This window comes from Coregonus clupeaformis, unplaced genomic scaffold (genome assembly GCF_020615455.1).
Source record: "Coregonus clupeaformis isolate EN_2021a unplaced genomic scaffold, ASM2061545v1 scaf0910, whole genome shotgun sequence".
Classification (NCBI taxonomy): Eukaryota; Metazoa; Chordata; class Actinopteri; order Salmoniformes; family Salmonidae; genus Coregonus; species Coregonus clupeaformis.
This window is the reverse complement of record NW_025534364.1, coordinates 19,917-40,230: the sequence shown is the minus strand read 5'-3', so window position 1 is coordinate 40,230 and position 20,314 is coordinate 19,917. Positions and strand designations below refer to the sequence as shown.

General features: G+C 41.0%; 2 protein-coding genes across 2 annotated transcripts; both read right to left on the bottom strand.

Moving 5' to 3' along the window:
• Positions 1-192: 192 nt before the first annotated feature.
• Positions 193-4,397, bottom strand: LOC123485956 (sorbitol dehydrogenase-like). The gene is given in 10 exon segments (XM_045217083.1): positions 193-543; positions 856-873; positions 875-975; positions 1,721-1,899; positions 2,098-2,163; positions 2,981-3,099; positions 3,228-3,387; positions 3,557-3,721; positions 3,848-3,881; positions 4,215-4,397. Coding segments are annotated over 10 exon segments (1,062 nt in total). The 5' UTR covers positions 4,269-4,397; the 3' UTR covers positions 193-377.
• A 4,775-nt stretch (positions 4,398-9,172) lies between these two features.
• LOC121563428 (telomere repeats-binding bouquet formation protein 2) lies at positions 9,173-10,538 on the bottom strand. Its single transcript, XM_045217081.1, has 5 exons — positions 10,310-10,538; positions 10,122-10,203; positions 9,595-9,734; positions 9,392-9,459; positions 9,173-9,286 (listed from the first exon to the last, which is right to left on the bottom strand). The coding sequence occupies exons 1-5, from the start codon at positions 10,371-10,373 to the stop codon at positions 9,173-9,175; spliced, it is 468 nt and encodes a 155-aa protein (XP_045073016.1). The 5' UTR covers positions 10,374-10,538.
• Between the last annotated feature and the right edge of the window lie 9,776 nt (positions 10,539-20,314).

The window sequence follows — 20,314 nt, the reverse complement described above, 5'->3', positions numbered from 1 at the left end:
GTATGTTTTAATCATGGAGAGCTCTGGCGCAAAAAACATACATACAGCTTTTATATCCCTTGACACACAAAGGCACTTTGCTCCGCCCACCTTTAAACCGTTTCTTAGTCCCCTTCAACCCTGGAATGCTTTCTCAACAGTTTCTAACTTCCCCCCTCTGTTAGTGGGTTGACACTACATTATAACTCTAACATCGTTCACACATTTATACTGTATTTGGGGCGAAATCCTTTAGTCATTATTCTTAAAATACAAATTAATCTATCACCTGATTAAGATGGGGCAACATAGACAACTAACAGAAAAATCGACTGTTAGATCTACAGCGCTGTGGTTGTCTATACTAGCTCTTATTGGTCCTGGTGTTCCCAGTCCTCTCAGGGGTTCTGGTCAGTCTTGTCACACTTGAGCATGACCTTGACCCCTTGTCCCTGGCGTGTGGTCTCGAAGGCCTGCACAGCCTGCTCCAGGGGGAACCGGTGGGTCACCAGGGGCGCCACGTTCACCTTCTTAGAGGCCAGCATCGCCATAGCCATTGGCCAGCTAGAATAAGAGGACAAAAACACATTAACAGTTGAATTATAAGACAACAGATAAACACAACTTGCTGCAATTGTTGGAACATTAGGGAGCATATTCCTGAAGACCTCCCTTTGTTGGGAAGGGCCCATAAGTAAGCATTTCACTGTTAGTCTACACCTCTTGTTTACGAAGCATGCAACAAATACAATTTTATTTGAAGACCTTTGTCCTGGCGCTGGCTTCAGGGCTCTGTTGTGTGAGATGAAGGGCAGTGTAAAAGGCAACAACTTATTTGCTGTACCTAGTTAATGTGAGAGAAAGAGATTCACTTACGTGTTGCAGTAGCGAAGACCCTCTGATGTCCACCTCTCTGAGAGCAGCATTGAGCAGTGGGACAGTGGTCATCGCTGCACCCATCCCTACTAGAACCACCACTCCTCCAGGACGTGTAGCCTGGCAGCAAGAATATATTTCTTTATTTTACACCAAATACTAACAGACGAACACAAATAACGACTACATCTCCTCTGCCCAGACCTACATGTTCACCCCCCCATCCCTAGTGCCTGCATTATTGTTTGCCACATGGCCTTACATTTTACTAATTTGTTTTTCTTGGTCGCCCATGCTATTTCAATACTTCAGTAATAAATCATTAGATTTTTCCATTGTGTTAATGATGGCGGATTGATAAATTTTTTGTATATGTTTTTTCAAGATGAGTGATGAGAAGAGAATCGTCCAGCCCATTGGGTCTCTCACTACACCCCCATATGCCATGTCTTGAAATTTGCAGAGAGACGGATTAAAAGTACATTTACATTCTAATACTTCTGACAACCAACTTTCTAGCTTTGCCCATAACTTTTGGACTTTATAGCATTCCCAGAGAGCATGAATTATTGAGTCATTATTCGTTTTACACTTAAGACATGATTCTGCTGTTGTGCTATAGAATTTGTGAATTTTGTCTCTTGTATAATAAATTCTATACATTAGTTTATACTGGATTAAGCGTACATTTTCGTTAACTGTAATTTCAATAGTTGTGCTCCAACACTCCCTCCATCTTGTGCCAACATCAGTTCTTTTTAAGTCTTGGAACCAATAGTTCATATTCTTTTCTAAAAGAAAACTGCAACATTTCACAGTACAGCATTTCCATGGGTTCTAATATCACTCTTGTGGCTGTACCTACATAAATGGCAGTTTGGACACTGCTCTCCACACCGGTGCACTCGATGGTGATATGAGGCTGTGCTCCCAGCAGTCCCTCCACTCTCTTAGCCAGCTCCTCAGGCCCATCCTCCCTCTTCACAGTCAGAGGGAAGTCTGCACCCAGCTCCTTGGCCATGACCAGGCGATCTGCTGACAGGTCTAAAAACAGAAGGACAAAAAGAGTACTGTGGCAGTCCCAACTATACTGGGCCATCAAACAGTAGTACTAATGTACCAACATTTATACCTTTTCACTTTGAAGCCCTTCAAAAAAAGGAAGACCCTGGTAGACAATTTTGATTTGAGTGAAACAAAATGGATCCCATAAAGAGTGTATTATTACCCCCTGTGCCTTACCAGTTATGACTACCTGTGAGGCACCCATAGCCTTGGCCACCAGCAGACAGACCAGACCAATTGGTCCTGTGATAGGGAAAAGAGAAATGAGAGCGATGCTTAGGTTGAATGTGCACATGTTAATTGGAGGTTTGGACACTGCTCTCGGCCGATGCACTCGATGGGGATATGAGGCTGTGCTAGTAACCCACAAGATATTTTTCAACTTAGCTGGTCATCGTGAAACTGTGTGAATGAGGGCTAGAAGTGATGACATGAGGGGTCAGTATAGGAAATAGTGTGTAAACCTGATCTGAGCCAGAAGGGCCCATAGGGCAGGAGCCTATCGTCTGATTCAGTAGCTTGAGGCAGCGTGATGTAAAAGTACACTCCCTGGACAGGACGCTAGTCTATTGCAGGGCCTATATGGAAAATATAGGGAAATACATTATCATTAACTAAAAAGCAAGAGCTGATCTTTATTTAACCAACCCTTTCATTCATGAATGAATATTTAGGTATTTACATGTGTTAATTCGCTTACCAGCAGAGTGGATTTGTTAAATATTAAGTATGTTACTACAGGTGTTTAAGTTCACTTGGTTTCCCCACTGATGTTATGCTGTCACCATGATTCTCACTTTTGTAACTAACCCACATTCTTTAATTTCCGAACTTGCATGGGCATGTTAGTGGAATGTAATAACCGCCATACTTCTTATTGGCTGTATATTCTGCAATGTTACATTTAATTTTATTTCATTTTATCACATCTTGTAGGAGTTGAATGACTGGACATAAAACCTGAACAGCTGCAACTGCAAAATTGTGTCACACTTCATGGGTCCAAGCTGCAGTAACAGTAAATAACAGTATCAATGAATGACAGCCGAGTTTTACCTACCTGCCCCACAGATAAGTACACTGCTGCCCAGGGTCACTCCAGCTCTGCGGCAGGCATGAATACCCACAGACAGGGGCTCAATCAGGGCCCCCTCCTCATATGTCACATTGTCAGGCAGTCTGTTCATATACATAAACAGAGAGAACTTAAGCAATGTAGGTTTGTCATGTTACCCCCCAATGTTCCCCAATGGCAGTATGTTGACCGTTACCTGTCCTTGTAGATAAAGTAGAAATAATGAACTTACTTGTAACAGAAGTTGGCGCTGTGTTTGTAAAATCTGCACAAATTCCCATCATCAGGGGGTGTGGCACAGAAGAAGATGGTGGGGGAAAGATTGTAGTTTCCTGATTTGAAGAACTCATCCATCTCGCGAGGGACACCTGGCTCTACAGCGACTCTATCCCCTAATTAGCCAACACATATGAATAATTGACAGACAGACAATCCAAAGTTGCATTATCTGATCAGTGTTTTTTTAAAACTGATTAACTTTAACCTGCATTAAAAGCAAAACAACATACCCTCATTGAATCAAGTGAGTACTTCCTTCTCACATACTTGCACAGTTCTTACCTTCTTTGAGGTTCTTCACTGCTGAGCCCACCTTCACCACCCGACCAGCGGCCTCATGCCCCAGCACCATGGGCTTCTTTACCACAAAGTCACCTATGCGTCCATTTTGCCAGTAGTGCACATCTGACCCACAGATCCCAACTGAATGCATCTGAAGCAACACCTCTGGATAAAGGAAAGACAAGCAATTGCTCCATAGGACAAACAAACTGTACACAGTTTCTACACAATTGAAAATCAAATGCAGAAATATACTTTACAAGCTGTCTGGATACTACATTTTTCTTATACCATTTGGACCTGGTTCAGGGATGGGTCGTATTTCCTGTAAGAAATCAATCATCACAATTAGCCTGACCATTCAGATAATCAATCGTAATTATTTATCCATTCATACAAGCATTCCCCATGGCCATGAGGAGCGTCCCGCAACCAGCCATTTAAATTACCACTTATATTCAACATTTTGACTTTTTTGCCATCTGTAACAAAAGTAAAAGTCAAAATTGTTAATATTATAAATGGTAATTGAAATGGCTAGTTCCGGGCCGAAGCTAGGCCATGAGCAGATGGACTTTCTGATATTGACCAAAATCTGCAGTTCGAAATCTCGATCTGCTTACATCATCATGACACAGTTTAGACACTACTTTATTACCAGTCTGAGGTCGCCCTGGGAATGCAACACCACGGATAGGTTTTCTTTTTCCATGTTGTATTCACTCAAAGACAACTACAGTGTGAATAAAATAAGAAATTTTGTAAAATGCTTTTTTGGTCTGTGCAGGGCTCAAAGTGCATCTTCCTGCTGCTTGGTGGGCAGTCGACAAAAACAAAACATGTGATTGGCGTACGGTGGCGTTAGAGAGAACATGCCATTATAGCAAAGAGAGGGTCGAATTGAGCTATTCCTAAAAGAGAGCTAAAATTATACGAAAAGTGTATTGCTATTTCGTAGCTATCTGTATTAATATAATCTGACTTATTCTAATGATTTATAGGTTGATAATGGTGTAAGGCTATGAAATGACTGCTACAATGTTTTTGTTGTTCCTATCTCACCTGCTGCGTCGCATTTGAGCTAACCCAGAGCGATCTGATTAGTCACATGATTGCAGTGCGTGGTACATGGACCAATCACAGGTCTTGTTTCGGGGGCGGGAATGAGGTTGAAGACACACAGGAAATGTTTCTATGGAGACAAATATTAAACATGTCGGAATCAGTGGTCTGAATAAGACTCAATCGTCTGTCCGTCTGCTTTGTATATAGAGTATTTTGGTTCTTTAAAAAAAACGTAGCTACAAATAACGCTAGGAAATAACGAACAACCACGATATGGTTGTTGAATGTGCTACAAACATTTGGAAAAGTTAAATATTAGTCACCGAAGTCTTGTTGTACCGTCATTAACAACACTAACCAAACTAAAAAATATGTTTTGAATGGCAACTGTCTCCTCTTCCCTCCAAACCAGGTAAGCAAGACGTCCTGAATGTTACCCCAATTTTCCACATTATCCAGCGGCCTACAGAGCACCACTTTTTTAATTTAACCAATGTTAAGAACCTTATTTACAATGACGGCACACCAAATTTACAGGCAAAGGTTGGCCTGCATAATCTTGCTATTAAATCTACTCCCATCTTGTTTCTTGTGAAGATCCTGCATTTAGAACAGCTTGAGGAACTTGTTCTTGATGGGAACCAGCTAACTATGCTGCCAAGTGCCATTGGATCTCTAAGGAACCTTACAATCCTAGGAGTCAATTGTAATCCCATTTCTTCCAGAGGCCTTGGGAGACCTGACAGAGCTGCAGGTGCTGTGGGCTGCATACTGTGGTCTAATGATGCTGCCTTCCTCCATTGGAAGACTTAACAAGTTACAAAAACCTGGTCTAAACAATAACACAATCACTGCACTGCCTCCTGACCTAGGACAGTTACAAGCCCTACATTGGTTGAACCTGGCAGGCAATGAATTTAAGGCTCTTCCAGATGAAATCAATAACCTAGTCTTGGACTTGGACAGAAACAGTTTTGAGCATGTGCCCAAATCACTGTCAGGTCAGTGATTTCATGTGCATTCAACTGATCATTGAGTCTCTTTCCTCCATATCTGCAACGAGAGAAGTTGCTAAAAGCAAAGGCAATATTATTTTTGTACTATTAGCCTAAATGCATAATCAATTAAATATTATCTACAGATATGACAAGTCTTCAAGTCATGAGTATGAAGTTCAATGACATTACGTCACTGGAAGATGACCTGATCCTTGGATTTACTGGAATGACTAAGCTTGAACTCAGAGAAAACCCACTCAGACACAAACCACATCATTGGAAGGTAACAAGCAAGAGGCCGGTTCAAAATAGCTACTGATTCAAGTATGGAACTTGTGTTTATTCTTCAATGTGTTGATTATGTATTGACTGCAAACTAGACTGGTTCAGGTGTGGTATATGTATGTGTTGGTAACCATTTAGTTTAGTTTTTTTATGCTCCATGCAGGGTTTGAACTTCATTTTGCTGGGAAAAGTGAATAAAGCCGAGGCAGATATTTCTGATTCATAACACACTGTATATCAAAATGCAGCATTGAGGCAACTTATCTCATCATGTCTGTGTCAATCAAAATATATGTAAGTAACCTCTTTTTAATTCAATAAATGTTTTTAAAATAATTAAACAACTTAAACAATGGTGAATAGTGAAAAGGGGACTACACTGTCTAGCGATCCTGCTAAATCTGTCATTTAACATCCCATACTGTATTTGTTGTTCTTGAAAAAAAACTGTTACTCTTAATTATCCCTGTGATCTGTATCCTTGTCATATGACATTAAGCAATATCTACTGTAGAGCGCCTTTTTTTTAGAGACTGAAGAACCACAATGGCCTGGTAGGAAGTCTTGAAGTCCTCCTGAGTAAGTCCTCAGTTCATCAATACTGACATAGCCTTCAAATAGAATAAACATTGTTACATTATAAATATTTTCATTATTCTAGAAAGGGTGTATTTCTATCGTTGATAATACATTCGTATGGAAAGCACACGATAAAGATAGTTGTAAGAATGCTGGGTGATAAGTATTTGTTTTACCTGTAACCATGTTATTAACTGGGTAATGTTGTACTTCACAACACAGAGCCGCCTCTCTTTCGGGAGTATTCGGAGTATCCAGAAAGGGTACCTCATGGCTATTTCATAAAAATAGTATACTTGTTTAGTGTGAGCACATTATACTGAACAGCTGTAACCATTGCATAGGTAAATATGACCCCTAGTGGTAGAAATGTAAAAAAGCATGCTCTGTTCTGGACCAATGATTTATACACTTTGTGTACAAAACATCAAGGACATTAAGGCTCTTTCCATGACATAGACTGACCAGGTGAATCCAGGTGAAAGCTATGATCCCTTATTGATGTCACTTGTTAATTCCAAGGATTTTTAAGCATTGAGACAATTGAGACATATATTGTGTATGTGTGCCATTCAGAGGGTGAATGGGCAAGACAAAATATTTAAGTGCCTTTGAACGGGGTATGTTAGTAGGTGCCAGGCACACCGGTTTGTGTCAAGAACTGCAATGCTGCTGGGTTTTTCACACTCAACAGTTTCCTGTGTGTATCAAGAATGGTCCACCACTTAAAGGATATCCAGCCAACTTGACACAACTGTGGGATGCATTGGAGTCAACATGGGCCAGCATCCCTGTGGAATGCTTTCGACACCTTGTAGAGTCCATGGCCCGATGAATTGAGTCTGTTCTGTGCAACTCAATATTAAGAAGGCATTCCTAATGTTTGGTATACTCAGTGTACATACACTACCAGTCAAAAGTCTGGACACACCTACTCATTCAATGGTTTTTCTTTCTTTTTAAAAATGTTTACATTGTAGAATAATAGTGAAGACATCAAAACTATGAAAAAACACATATGGAATCATGTAGTTACCAAAAACTTGTTAAACAAATCAAAATATATTTTATATTTGAGATATTTCAAATGCCACCCTTTACCTTGATGACAGCTTTGTACACTCTTGCCATTCTCTCAACCAGCTTCATGAGGTAGTCACCTGGAATGCATTTAAATTAACAGGTGTGCCTGATTTAAAAGTTAATTTGTGGAATGTCTTTCCTTCTTAATGCGTTTGAGCCAATCAGTTGTGTTGTGACAAGGTAGGGGTGGTATACAGAAGTTAGCCCTATTTAGTAAAAGACCAAGTCCATATTATGGCAAGAACAGCTCAAATAAGCAAAGAGAAACGACAGTCCATCGTTACTTTAAGACATGAAGGTCAGTCAATATGGAACATTTCCAAGAACTTTGAAAGTTTCTCAAGTGCAGTCCAAAAACCATCAAGTTATATGATGAAACTGGCTCTCATGAGGACCGCCACAGGAATGGAAGACCCAGAGTTACCTCTGCTGCAGAGGATAAGTTCATTAGAGTTACCAGCCTCAGAAATTGCAGCCCAAATAAATGCTTCACAGAGTTCAAGTAACAGACACATCTCAACATCAACTGTTCAGGAGGAGACTGTGTGAATTGCTGCAAAGAAACCACTACTAAAGGACACCAATAAGAAGAAGAGACTTGCTTGGACCAAGAAACACGAGCAATGGACATTAGACCGGTGGAAATGTGTCCTTTGGTCTGGAATCCAAATTGGAGATTTTGTTTCCAACCGCCGTGTCTTTGTGAGATGTGGTGTGGGTGAACAGATGATCTCCGCATGTGTATTTCCCACCGTAAAGCATGGAAGAGGAGGTGTTATGGTGTGGGGTGCTTTTGCTGGTGACACTGTCTGTAGCTCAGCTGGTAGAGCACAGCGCTACCAGGTTCGACCCGACCCCCATACACAAAAATGCCCATACTGTGATAAAAGCGTCTATGCATATTATTATTATAATTCAAGGCACACTTAACCAGCATGGCTACCACAGCATTCTGCAGCGATACGCCATCCCATCTGGTTTGGGCTTAGTGGGACTATCATTTGTTTTTCAACAGGATAATCACCCAACACACCCCCAGGCTGTGTAAGGGCTATTTTACCAAGAGGGAGAGTGATGGTGCTGCATCAGATGAACTGGCCTCCACAATCCCCCGACCTCAACCCAATTGAGATGGTTTGGGATGAGTCGGACCGCAGAGGGAAGGAAAAGCAGCCAACAAGTGCTCAGCATATGTGGGAACTCCTTCAAGACTGTTGGAAAAGCATGCCAGGTGAAGCTGGTTGAGAGAATGCCAAGAGTGTCAAGCTGCCAAGGCCAAATTGAAGAATCTCATAAATATATTTTGACTTTTCTACTTTTGGTTACCACATGATTCCATATGTGTTAGTTTTGCAAGTTTTGTCGACTTCTCAACTTTTACCCCAAGAATAGACTTGAAACTAATCATGCTACCCCTACACCCCCCCCCACCCCATCATTTTTTATTTAAGGTATTTATGCATAGTCCTTTAATTACCCAACTATTATCAACTACCCAAGGGGTGCCCTGCAAATTGACGCAATGTAAATGTGAAAAACCTTGAATGAGTAGGTGTTTCCAAACTTTTGACTGGTACTGTAGGTAATTGTTCTGAACCCCTCAAAATTAGTAGCTGATCAGGAGATCCATACAAGTATTGATGTCTGTGTGATCACAGTAATCTCCACTGCAGTCCTCTTCCTTCTGCCTATTGCCCAATGCCAATATGTCATCTGAATCCTTACAATAGAAATACAATACATATACAAATGTATTGTGCTTAAAGTGAACAAATTATGATTTTCACTAAATTGAAACTAAGATGAAGAAGAGCATTTTATTTACCTCTGTTTCAACAGCCTTTGCATTATCCTCCTGCTCCCAAATGAATCTCCCAACCACTGCTTTCACCACTGAAAAGGTAAATGATTTACATATTTTGTGTGCATATTTTTCAATGTGATGGAGAATATTATTATGGGAAATTTTTGCATTATGACAGTCATGCAAAATGCAAGGGAAGGAAAGCTGATATATTATCTACTTACCCTCCTGGACAGAGACTGGAGGCAGCACATAATGACCGATGCACACCGACTTGACACTGTGGCATTTCTCACAAGCAGCTAGATAGAAGCTGTGAAAAACTGTCAGCCTGTTCTCAGCATAGTCCCCACTCTCAAATATCCTGAAATAAATAAACAAATGTATGTCAATGGGTCTACATTTCGATTTACATTTCCTGGGATGCACTGCTCACGAAGAAACCATGCCCCCTAGAGGCGGGGGCCTATGACAGTGACACAGCAGGAATCAGGACAAAAAGGCCACGTTATACAAAGGAAAATCAGTGAACAAGGAAATAAAGACATCATGCTCAGCTGGGCTGACCAAAGGTAAAAACAAGAGAAACAAACGCAACATCCGAAGTGGCTATTTTAATGTATAAATAAGTAGGAATTAATCTGGACGGTTAGGAGTCACAATTCATGAAGTGGAAACACTTGATTAGAGAGCTGTCTAGCTAGGTGTGCATAGCTAACGTTAGCTAGCTGCTAGTAGCTAGCTAGCCTACCTGACTGTATCAGGACAGGTGGCATCCTCACTGAAAAGGTAGTCTGCAGTCTCCCAACTTGTAATAGCTCCACCCTCAGATACTGAAATGGAAATTTAGTGCACTCAATAAATTATGAAACTGGTATCCCAAATACATTATTTTATTCAAGTTTAGCTAAGTAGCCTTGAGCTAGCTTGCTAACTTACCCCAAAACCAACGGACTCCTCTTCTCACGCTATTTGAGAACCATGCAGTTCTATTTGTGAACATACTTTGCAATGACTGTTCAAAGATTTCCGTTTTAAAAAAATAAAGTGTTTATAAAATGTTTGTCCTTGTGGAACAGAAAACCTTGGGATGTTAAGCAAATCATCAAGGTGAGGATGATGTCGATGATCGGTCGCGGGCCTGCTGCTGCTGATAGTGCCAGCCGAGGGCGCGAGCAGCGCAGCATGGACATCTTGGCGGTAAAAAAGGTATGTACTCTAATCACCGCAGCATGGACATCTTGCGGTAAAAAAGTATGTACTCTAATCACCTCGATATTATAATGTCCACAACAGTTGTCAAATTGACGGTTTAACTCGCAGGCTACTGTCTGGCTAAAGCCTATGCCAAATAAATCCTATAACACAATCACAGCTCCTCAACTCACTGTCGGGACATGAAAAGGGAGAGAACAATGCCAGCATGGCAATAAACAAATATTCAATGCCCAGGCTGATATTATAGAGACTAGAGACGGATTTTATAGACAAGTATTACAAATATAAATATTATGATTAGGCTACTAGGTCTGTTATAACAAAGCCAAATAGTAAAATGTTCTGAGTGCTGTATTTTCCTTGGTGAGCAGTTTGTGAAGGTCTAAACAGAGAATGATAATCCTCTTAACAACATAAGCACCAAGCTAATTTTTTGTCCATGTCCAGACTGTCGACCTCCCAGTCCAGACGTATTATGTCCGGTGGCAACAGAGTCAGCATTATGGAAATATCTGGCATGGTTACCTCCACATTTGTAGAATATGTGCTACCATCCAATTGACTTTTGCAAAGAGAGAGGTGTTGTAAAAAAAAGTATTTTTACCCAACCTCAAAATGCTGGCCAGTGATACTCGGAATTGGTTTGTGAAGAAGCAGTTGAGCGGCCGGAGACCATCTGGCCAGAAGAAGAAAACATGGGCTGCCAAAATCCTGAGGCACCATAGGGAACGGTTACTGAAGGAGCTGGATGTCAACAAGGTGCTGCCATACCTTGTGTATGACAGGGTGTTCTCTCTGGGGGAATGCAAGGACATCCTGGGTTATGACACCAATAAGAAAAGGGCAGAGATATTTCTGGACAAGTTGTCTTTGAAGGGCCCGGGGGCGTTCTGTGCATTCTGCTCTGTTCTGGAGGAGGTGTGTCCACACTTGCTAACCTGTTTTCTGCTGGATATTGAAGGTACCGTAATTCACAGTCTTTAAATCACAAAATATGTACCGGTAATTTCTGTCAGTTTCATTGGAAAATGTGCCATGTGCCATGTGCCAATTGTTAGTGGCTGGAGGTTTTAACCCATTCAAAGCTACCATTTTTTCCTAAGAACTGGGACAAAATAGCCACTTTAAACCACAGCAGTGAAGAGATTATTGTCTGTCCAGTGAGATATGTTGTAACATATGGCCCCTGCATCAGTGCTAGACAGTCCATTGTCCCAATTAGTTCAATGAAGAAAACTATAGACATAGGGTAATCAACATTCTGTACTGTCTTCAATTTTGTTTGTATTTTTGTTTACATGTTCATATTGTTGATTTTTTTTCTATTTTTCCTGGTGTTTAGGCCTAAACAAAGGAATTATGACGTGGCATATTGATTTTGTTACATGATTTAATTCATCATCTGGGGAAAATGAAGTGTGTTGTCACACCAGTATTTCTTCATCTGGTGGTAGAATTAGTTTGAATATCATGGAGGCTTTCACTCATTGTTATTATTCTATTATCTCTTACAGATCAGCCTGCGTTGAGGAGCTGTCAAAACCAGGAGGGGGAGAATCATGGCTCCTCACAACCAGGGTGTGTTTCTATCTCAGGAGCATACAGTGATGCACCCTCTATTAATCTATAATGACCCTCTCTTCAACACCAGGTGAGCAATAATGTCTACAAAGAAAACTGCATTCTGCAGCAACCTTACCATCGCCTACAATAGGCTGTAGATATAGTACCTACTTATAACATGATGGTGATATGAACTGACTTTATTGGGGTCAGTGGTCTTCTGGCCCTGATGCTGGGACACAGCTGAATTAATCAGTGTGTTTTACACCTTACCTTTAATAATCAATAAGTTGTGTCTTTAAAGTATTTCATTTGAACAAATTTAGCTGATGTTTGGCAATTCTAACTCTCTAGAGACCATGTTAGCAAATCTCACACATGCGGTTACCTTCAGATGGCAAGGACTTAGGTCTACAGTAGTGCTGAGCAATTAACTGAAATGTCGGTTATTTTTAGTTTTAAATAACTAATTGACCGACAACCCGGTTCAATTATTTGAATTCCATTGAGTTCTGTTTTTTTCTGTGAACTCAATGTGCAGTTTCTCTAGAGATAAATCAGATCAAGCCCGAACTGTGCGATGTAGTAGTGAGTTGTAGTTTCCAACAAGACAATATTATACATAGTTTAGCGCATGAAGACATGGTAATTAGCTACAATTTCTATAATCCATTGCACACCTACTTGTCCAGTCTGTTTCTTTTATGCCTGCTACATAAAAGAGAGAAGAATGCGCGATTGAGAGGGATAGAGACCGAGAGCAGTTGCTTCACGAGGTATCTCTACCTGAAATACATTAGCTAAGGGATTGATAGTTGGTATTCAGCAGTCATAATAGCATGCCTTATTTGCTTTGAAAAACTACTAAAATAGTGATTTTGTCAGACAGCATAGTTAGCAGCTCTACACAGATGAGATGACTTGGAATGAAATAATAAAGTCATCAAATAAATATTTTATTAAAGTAAAGTAATGTGGAATAAATTATATTTAATAAGTGATAAGCATTAATGGGCAGTCACTAGCGTCATGGGACTTGTATTAATTGTTTTATTCTGTGTTGTTACAGCATTCAACCCACATAAAAAAATAAACATCGAAAACCGTGATTATTTTTAATCGAACCGAAACCAAACCCGACCTCAAAAAGGACTAATCGCTCAGCACTAGTCTATAGTGTCTGCTCTATTGAACAAAGTGGTCCTCTGATTGATTAGCAGTGGATGTACAGCATTCGAAACAGGAAAATATTTGCTTCTCAAGCAACCCTAGTATCCACAATTGGTGATTAGAGACAGATATAATGACTTAATACCTTTCTGTACAAATGTTTTATTTGCATAAAAACATAAACAAATAGTCTTCATTAGAATATTATTGCATTGATTTTAGGAAATGCTGTCTTATGTGTATTTTTGTGTTGTATGCCCACTCTCAGATAGGCTTCTCCTCTGATGTTTTCATCAAGGATTATAGATTATTCATGCATAGATTCTTCTTCAAATCCCCTTATGAATTTGACATAGGGCCTACTTTACCAAGGAAATACCAAGAAAATTGGGGAACTGGATATCGTAGGGAGTTGGAGGGAGGGTTTTTGTTGTTATTTTTATTTGTCTGGTCTGGTGTCACATGATGGACATGTTAATTATTTAGTTCTCATCATTAGTGAGGGGTTGCTTGCAGGTCAGGAGCTTATAGGCTAGCTGCCACAGATGCATGCCAATACCAATTTGGTTTTGTCTCTCTAATGTCATGTAGCCTTGTGTTTTATATCTTGAGGAGACTATAAAATAATATATATTACTGTGCGGGCAGTGGACAGTGTGCTATCTGCTGTGAAATGGATGGGGAATGCTTCTGTGTGCTCTTGATGCCAGCATGGCTGTCACAGTGGGCTGTGTACTATAAATCAAGCCTGATGATGCTCAGTTTAGAATCTGGTTAGAGAACCTAGATGTCAATGTGCAGGTCCATATGTTTATATATTACCTACTTACTGTCATATTAGGTGTAGTATATTGCCTGTATGGGAGGGATGAATATAATATTGGCAAATCCTTACATGTAATCCAGCTGGTACTAAGTGATTTGGAGAGACCGAGTCAAAGTGGAAAGTGGACAAGAGACTAGGGTTGTGGGTGGTCACAAAGTTTCGTCAGCCAGTGATTGTCAAGCAAATAACTGTTGGTCTCACGGTAATTGACCGTTAATTAACATGAACACATTTAGCATCTCCTGGCTTCCACACATAGCCACAAGCCACTGATGCAGACCTTTGGAACATCTACATTTAAAAAGTATAATAAATCCATGTAATATAGCCTACACCTTCACAATAAATCCATTATTTATTTTAGACAGGTCTAAAGAAGCATGATATGAAGAAAATGTAGTCTATTTCAGAAGAACAGAATAGCATACTCTGAGTTGTCCTTATGTTAGGGTCCTGATCTGGCAATGCCAAATGGCTGTATGCTACACTAGTTCATTTAGCAGACAAGATTTGCTAGAATTCCTGGCATTATTTTTATATTATTTCATAGTATGAAGAATACAATTGAACAAATCTGAATAAAGTATAAATATTTTCTCCAAACGTATTTGAGGAGTGCACATGCGACTATTCTGTGTTGAGCGGTTAACAAAGAAATAGGTACTCCATATGCTTAATTTAGAGTTATTAATGTAACTTTAGTTTTTCTACAAACGTTGGGCTATATGTTTTGATTTTTAATACATTGTAAGGCTGCGTGATGCGACTCTAATGATGATTTGAAAAAAAGTAGCTTGAAAGGAATGAGTTCTGCTTTGTTTTTTGCGAGGCTGCACACACTTCATTATTCTCTCATTCACAATTTGACAAGCACTTGATAATGCCTCGATTTTCACAGCGGCATCCCCTTTGTGGTCGTAATGCACCCTAGGTGCATACGAAGATATTGGAAGAACTGTCCACATTTACTTTTCGTCAGCCAACAAGATGAGTAGGTCTGACGAACAGCAAAAGCACTAGCCTATGTCAATCTACTATCCCCCATTGTACAAAAGTCTGCCTATTCTGTGTGGGAAAGAAATATTCCAAATTATCTTCCCCAAACTTGAAACTCAATGCGCTGCTTATGTATGCCAGTTAGGCTCTAAACCCCTTGTTAAACGGATTAATGTCCTTCATTTTAAGAAGTTATTTGGCCACTTTAGTTGTGATACAAACCTTATCAAAACATGTAGGCCTATGGGCTAGCTACATGAGGTGTGCGACTATGATTAGAAAAAGTCGCAAAACAAAGGCAGTTTCGTTATGCTGGGCATCATTCACAAGTGATAATATATAATTCACAAGTGATAGGCTAATATTGTCACCAATCAGACTATTCTTGATTGAAACTTGTCTTTACATATACTAAATAATATACACTGCTCAAAAAATAAAGGAACACTTAAACAACACAATGTAACTCCAAGTCAATCACACTTCTGTGAAATCAAACTGTCCACTTAGGAAGCAACACTGATTGACAATAAATTCCACATGCTGTTGTGCAAATGGAATAGACAACAGGTGGAAATTATAGGCAATTAGCAAGACACCCCCAATAAAGGAGTGGTTCTGCAGGTGGTGACCACAGACCTCTTCTCAGTTCCTTGCTTCCTGGCTGATGTTTTGGTCACTTTTGAATGCTGGCGGTGCTTTCACTCTAGTGGTAGCATGAGACTGAGTCTACAACCCACACAAGTGGCTCAGGTAGTGCAGCTCATCCAGGAGGCACATCAATGCGAGCTGGACAAGAAGGTTTGCTGTGTCTGTCAGCGTAGTGTCCAGAGCATGGAGGCGCTACCGGGAGACAGGCCAGTACATCAGGAGACGTGGAGGAGGCCGTAGGGAGGACAACAACCCAGCAGCAGGACCGCTTACCTCCGCCTTTGTGCAAGGAGGAGCAGGAGGAGCACTGCCAGAGCCCTGCAAAATGACCTCCAGCAGGCCACAAATGTGCATGTGTCTGCTCAAACGGTCAGAAACAGACCATGAGGGTGGTATGAGGCCCCGACGGTCCACAGGTGGGGGGTTGTGCTTACAGCCCAACACCGTGCAGGACGTTTGGCATTTGCCAGAGAACACCAATATTGGCAAATTCGCCACTGGCGCCCTGTGCTCTTCACAGATGAAAGCAGGTTCACACTGAGCACATGTGACAGACGTGACAGAGTCTGGAGACGCGCCGTGGAGAACGTTCTGCTGCCTGCAACATCCTCCAGCATGACCGGTTTGGCGGTGGGTCAGTCATGGTGTGGGGTGACATTTCTTTGGGGGGCCGCACAGCCCTCCATGTGCTCGCCAGAGGTAGCAAGACAATGCTAGACCTCATGTGGCTGGAGTGTGTCAACAGTTCCTGCAAGAGGAAGGCATTGATGCTATGGACTGGCCCGCCTGTTCCCAGACCTGAATCCAATTGAGCACATCTGGGACATCATGTCTCACTCCATCCACCAACGCCACGTTGCACCACAGACTGTCCAGGAGTTGGCGGATGCTTTAGTCCAGGTCTGGGAGGAGATCCCTCAGGAGACCATCCGCCACCTCATCAGGAGCATGCCCAGGCGTTGTAGGGAGGTCATACAGGCACGTGGAGGCCATACACACTACTGAGCCTCATTTTGACTTGTTTTAAGGACATTACATCAAAGTTGGATCAGCCTGTAGTGTGGTTTTCCACTTTAATTTAATTTGAGTGTGACTAAATCCAGACCTCCATGGGTTGATAAATTTGATTTCTATGATAATTTTTGTGTGATTTTGTTGTCAGCACATTCAACTATGTAAAGAAAAAGTATTTAATAAGATTATTTCATTCATTCAGATCTAGGATGTGTTATTTTAGTGTTCTCTTTATTTTTTTGGAGCAGTGTATGTGTGAAATTTGTTTTGATTTAGAATGGACCATTATCATGGCACCTGTCTCAAACGGGGCAGTGGGAAAAAATACGCCATCTACAGTTGAAGTCGGAAGTTTACATACACTTGTTGGAGCCATTTAAAACTAGTTTGTGCAAATCAATCCCAAACAACAGCAAAGGACCTTGCGAAGATGCTGGAGGAAAAAGGTACAAAAGTATCTATAGCCAAGTAAAACAAGTCCTATATCGACACCTGAAAGGCCCAACAAGGAAGAAGGCACTGCTCCAAAACCGCCAAAAAAAGCCAGACTACGGTTTGCAACCGCACATGGGGACAAAGATCGCACTTTTTGGAGAAATGTCTCCAAATGTGGTTTGATGAAACAAAAATACAACTGTTTGGCAATAATGACCATCGTTATGTTTGAGGAAAAAGGGGGTTGTTTGCAAGCCGCAGAACACCATCCCAACCGTGAAGCACGGGGGTGGCAGCATCGTGCTGTGGGGGTGCTTTTCTGCAGGAGGGACTGGTGCACCTCTACAAAATAGATGGCATCATGAGGGAAGGAAAATTATGTGGATATATTGAAGCAACATTCAAGACATCAGTCAGGAAGGTAAAGCTTGGTCGCAAATGGGTCTTCCAAATGGACAATGACCCCAAGCATACTTCCAAAGTTAAGTGGCAAAATGGCTTAAGGACAACAAAGTCAAGGTATTGGAGTGGCCATCACAAAGCCCTGACTTCAATCCGATAGAAAATGTGTGGGGAGAACTGAAAAAGCGTGTGCGAGCAAGGAGGGCCTACAAACCTGACCCATTACACCAGCTCTGTCAGGAGGAATGGGCCGAAATTCACCCAACTTGATTTTGGGAAGCTTGTGGAAGGCAACCCAAAACGTTTGACCCAAGTTAAACAATTTAAAGGCAATGCTACCAAATACTAATTGAGGTAGGGAAACTCTGACCCACTGGGAATGTGGATGAAACAAATAAAAGCTGAAGCAAATCATTCTTTCACTATTATTCTGACATTTCACATTCTTAAAATAAAGTGGTGATCCTAACTGACCTAAAGACAGGGAATTTTTACTAGGATTAAATGTCAGGAATTGTGAAAAACTGAGTTTAAATGTATTTGGCTAAGGTGTATGTAAACTTCCGACTTCAGCTGTATGCACTTAAATAGCGAATGAAGGACGCTTTTCCCCGTGGTTCAAGTTTTATGCCAGCCAGGTAGGCTATACTCCTGTTGTAAAAGATAAAGAAAGTGCTTAATATTAGAGAAAGTTGAGAAATAAATATAGTAGGCCCAGTCTATAGAAAGCTGATGAGATCCTCCTCTTTAGTAGCGGCCATCACTCTGTTTTCGCCGCAATTGCATAGCCTATAGAAATGTTGTGCAACATGAGCTCATGGGCTCTCATGAAGTGTTTGATTAGATTTTGCGATCACATTTGTATTGATGTCAGAGTGATTAGAGGGACAACGCGTGCTGAGTACCAGGCAGTTAGCAAATTTGTGTATGCTACTAATGACCATCAGCAGCATCAGAGCTTGGAGAAGCCTAATTACTGTGACTAAATGGTCACGTGGAATTTGACTGCCTTCATGACTCGTGACCGCCGGTGTGGCGGTAATACAGTCACCGCAACAGCCCTACAAGAGACCTCTCGTATTAGATAGAAAATTCTCCCTTATTTACAGTGTTCAAGTACTATGGCAAGTATGAATAATGTATGCACTCACTAACTGTAAGTCGCTCTGGATAAGAGCGTCTGCTAAATGACTACAATGTAAAAGTATGCTGCTAACCAATGGTCAAAATCAAATCTATAAGCACATAACCATTCTGTGTTTGAGTCCCTCCATGACAACAGTAAGGCCAGAGGGTTTTGTCGCACAACCCCCAACGAATGTTGATGTGAAAATATGTGCATCTGAGCAGAACATGAGCCCTACCAAACAAGACACATCAACTAGCTTGAAATAGAATAGTACAACAGAAAATTCTAGAGCTGCTTTTTCGGTCTTGTTTGTTATATCACAACAATGACGTAATTGGTTGCTATAATTTCTAGTATTGTCTTTAAAATATCCCAACTGGTGATGAGAAATACTGCTCGGGTTGGAAGCATTTCTTTAAAATATGCATGTTTATGCATGAGGTTTATTTTCCATTACAGCTGTAAGCACGCTTTGTTGATATAGCATTCTGTTTCTGCTGCTTTCTTATTTACGAACACAATAATGCTTTCTGTGCAGAATGTTTTAAGGATAAAATAGTGTTTTCTGGTTTGGGTTGGGTACAATACTGACAGGAGTTATTCAATAGCTCTGTTATCTGGGAGTTTAGAAGCTTTCTCTCAGAGCGAGATTCACAGCAGAATTCCAGAGCCTTTTTTTACAGAAAAAATAACAGTTTCTCTGTCATCAGTTGTGGATTCACTGGAACAGATAAATAATGCTCAACATAATGAGATGTCATTATGAAATGGGAGATGGAGGAAAGGAAGTAGTGGTAATGAGGATTCCATGGTGATTGGTGATTGGCTATGAAGGCCAGTTAAGGCAGGGTATTGGAGAGGGGTGGGGGGCAGGTTGGGGTGGGGTCAAGGCAAGGGACAGAGGTATAAATGTGGCCCAATGAGGATAAACAGGGTGAAACAGCTGCTTTAAGACATTATGAGATGGCTAGCTAGTGTTCTCTCTGTCTTTACTGTACATTATGTAGGCTAACAGCACTGGACTGTACAGCACTGAGTCTGACTCATGGTGTCGGTCAGCTTCTGGTTTTCTATGCTCTTTTTTATGAATGACTCTTTGATTCTGAGTCAGCACTCTACACAACAGCATATAATAAAGTGTTAATAACATGGTAGGAGGATGGTAACAAGGTATACCTATAGGTCTGTACATTTCCAATGGATAGGCTATGAAAAGGTTCCTTTCTCGAAAATGTTCTGTCAAGTCTCTCTTCTCACGCTGAGCCAGACACAGAACATTAAAGGAGTGTGTTTTATTGCAGGTATTCTGGGATTAAGGCCACCGCAGGATGGTGTTCTTTCAGCTCCCTCCACCTTTGAAGTGTCATCTCATTCACCTGCTCGCCTTTCTGTATAACATATTTTGGCAGGCCAGAACCATCAGACCCAAAATAGAAGTCCTATTTTTACATTTCCAAATGTAGAGAACACAGAGCATTGCTAATAAATTACGAAGTGCCTCCACACAGAAAGCAAACGTCATTGTCGGATGAAAACCTCT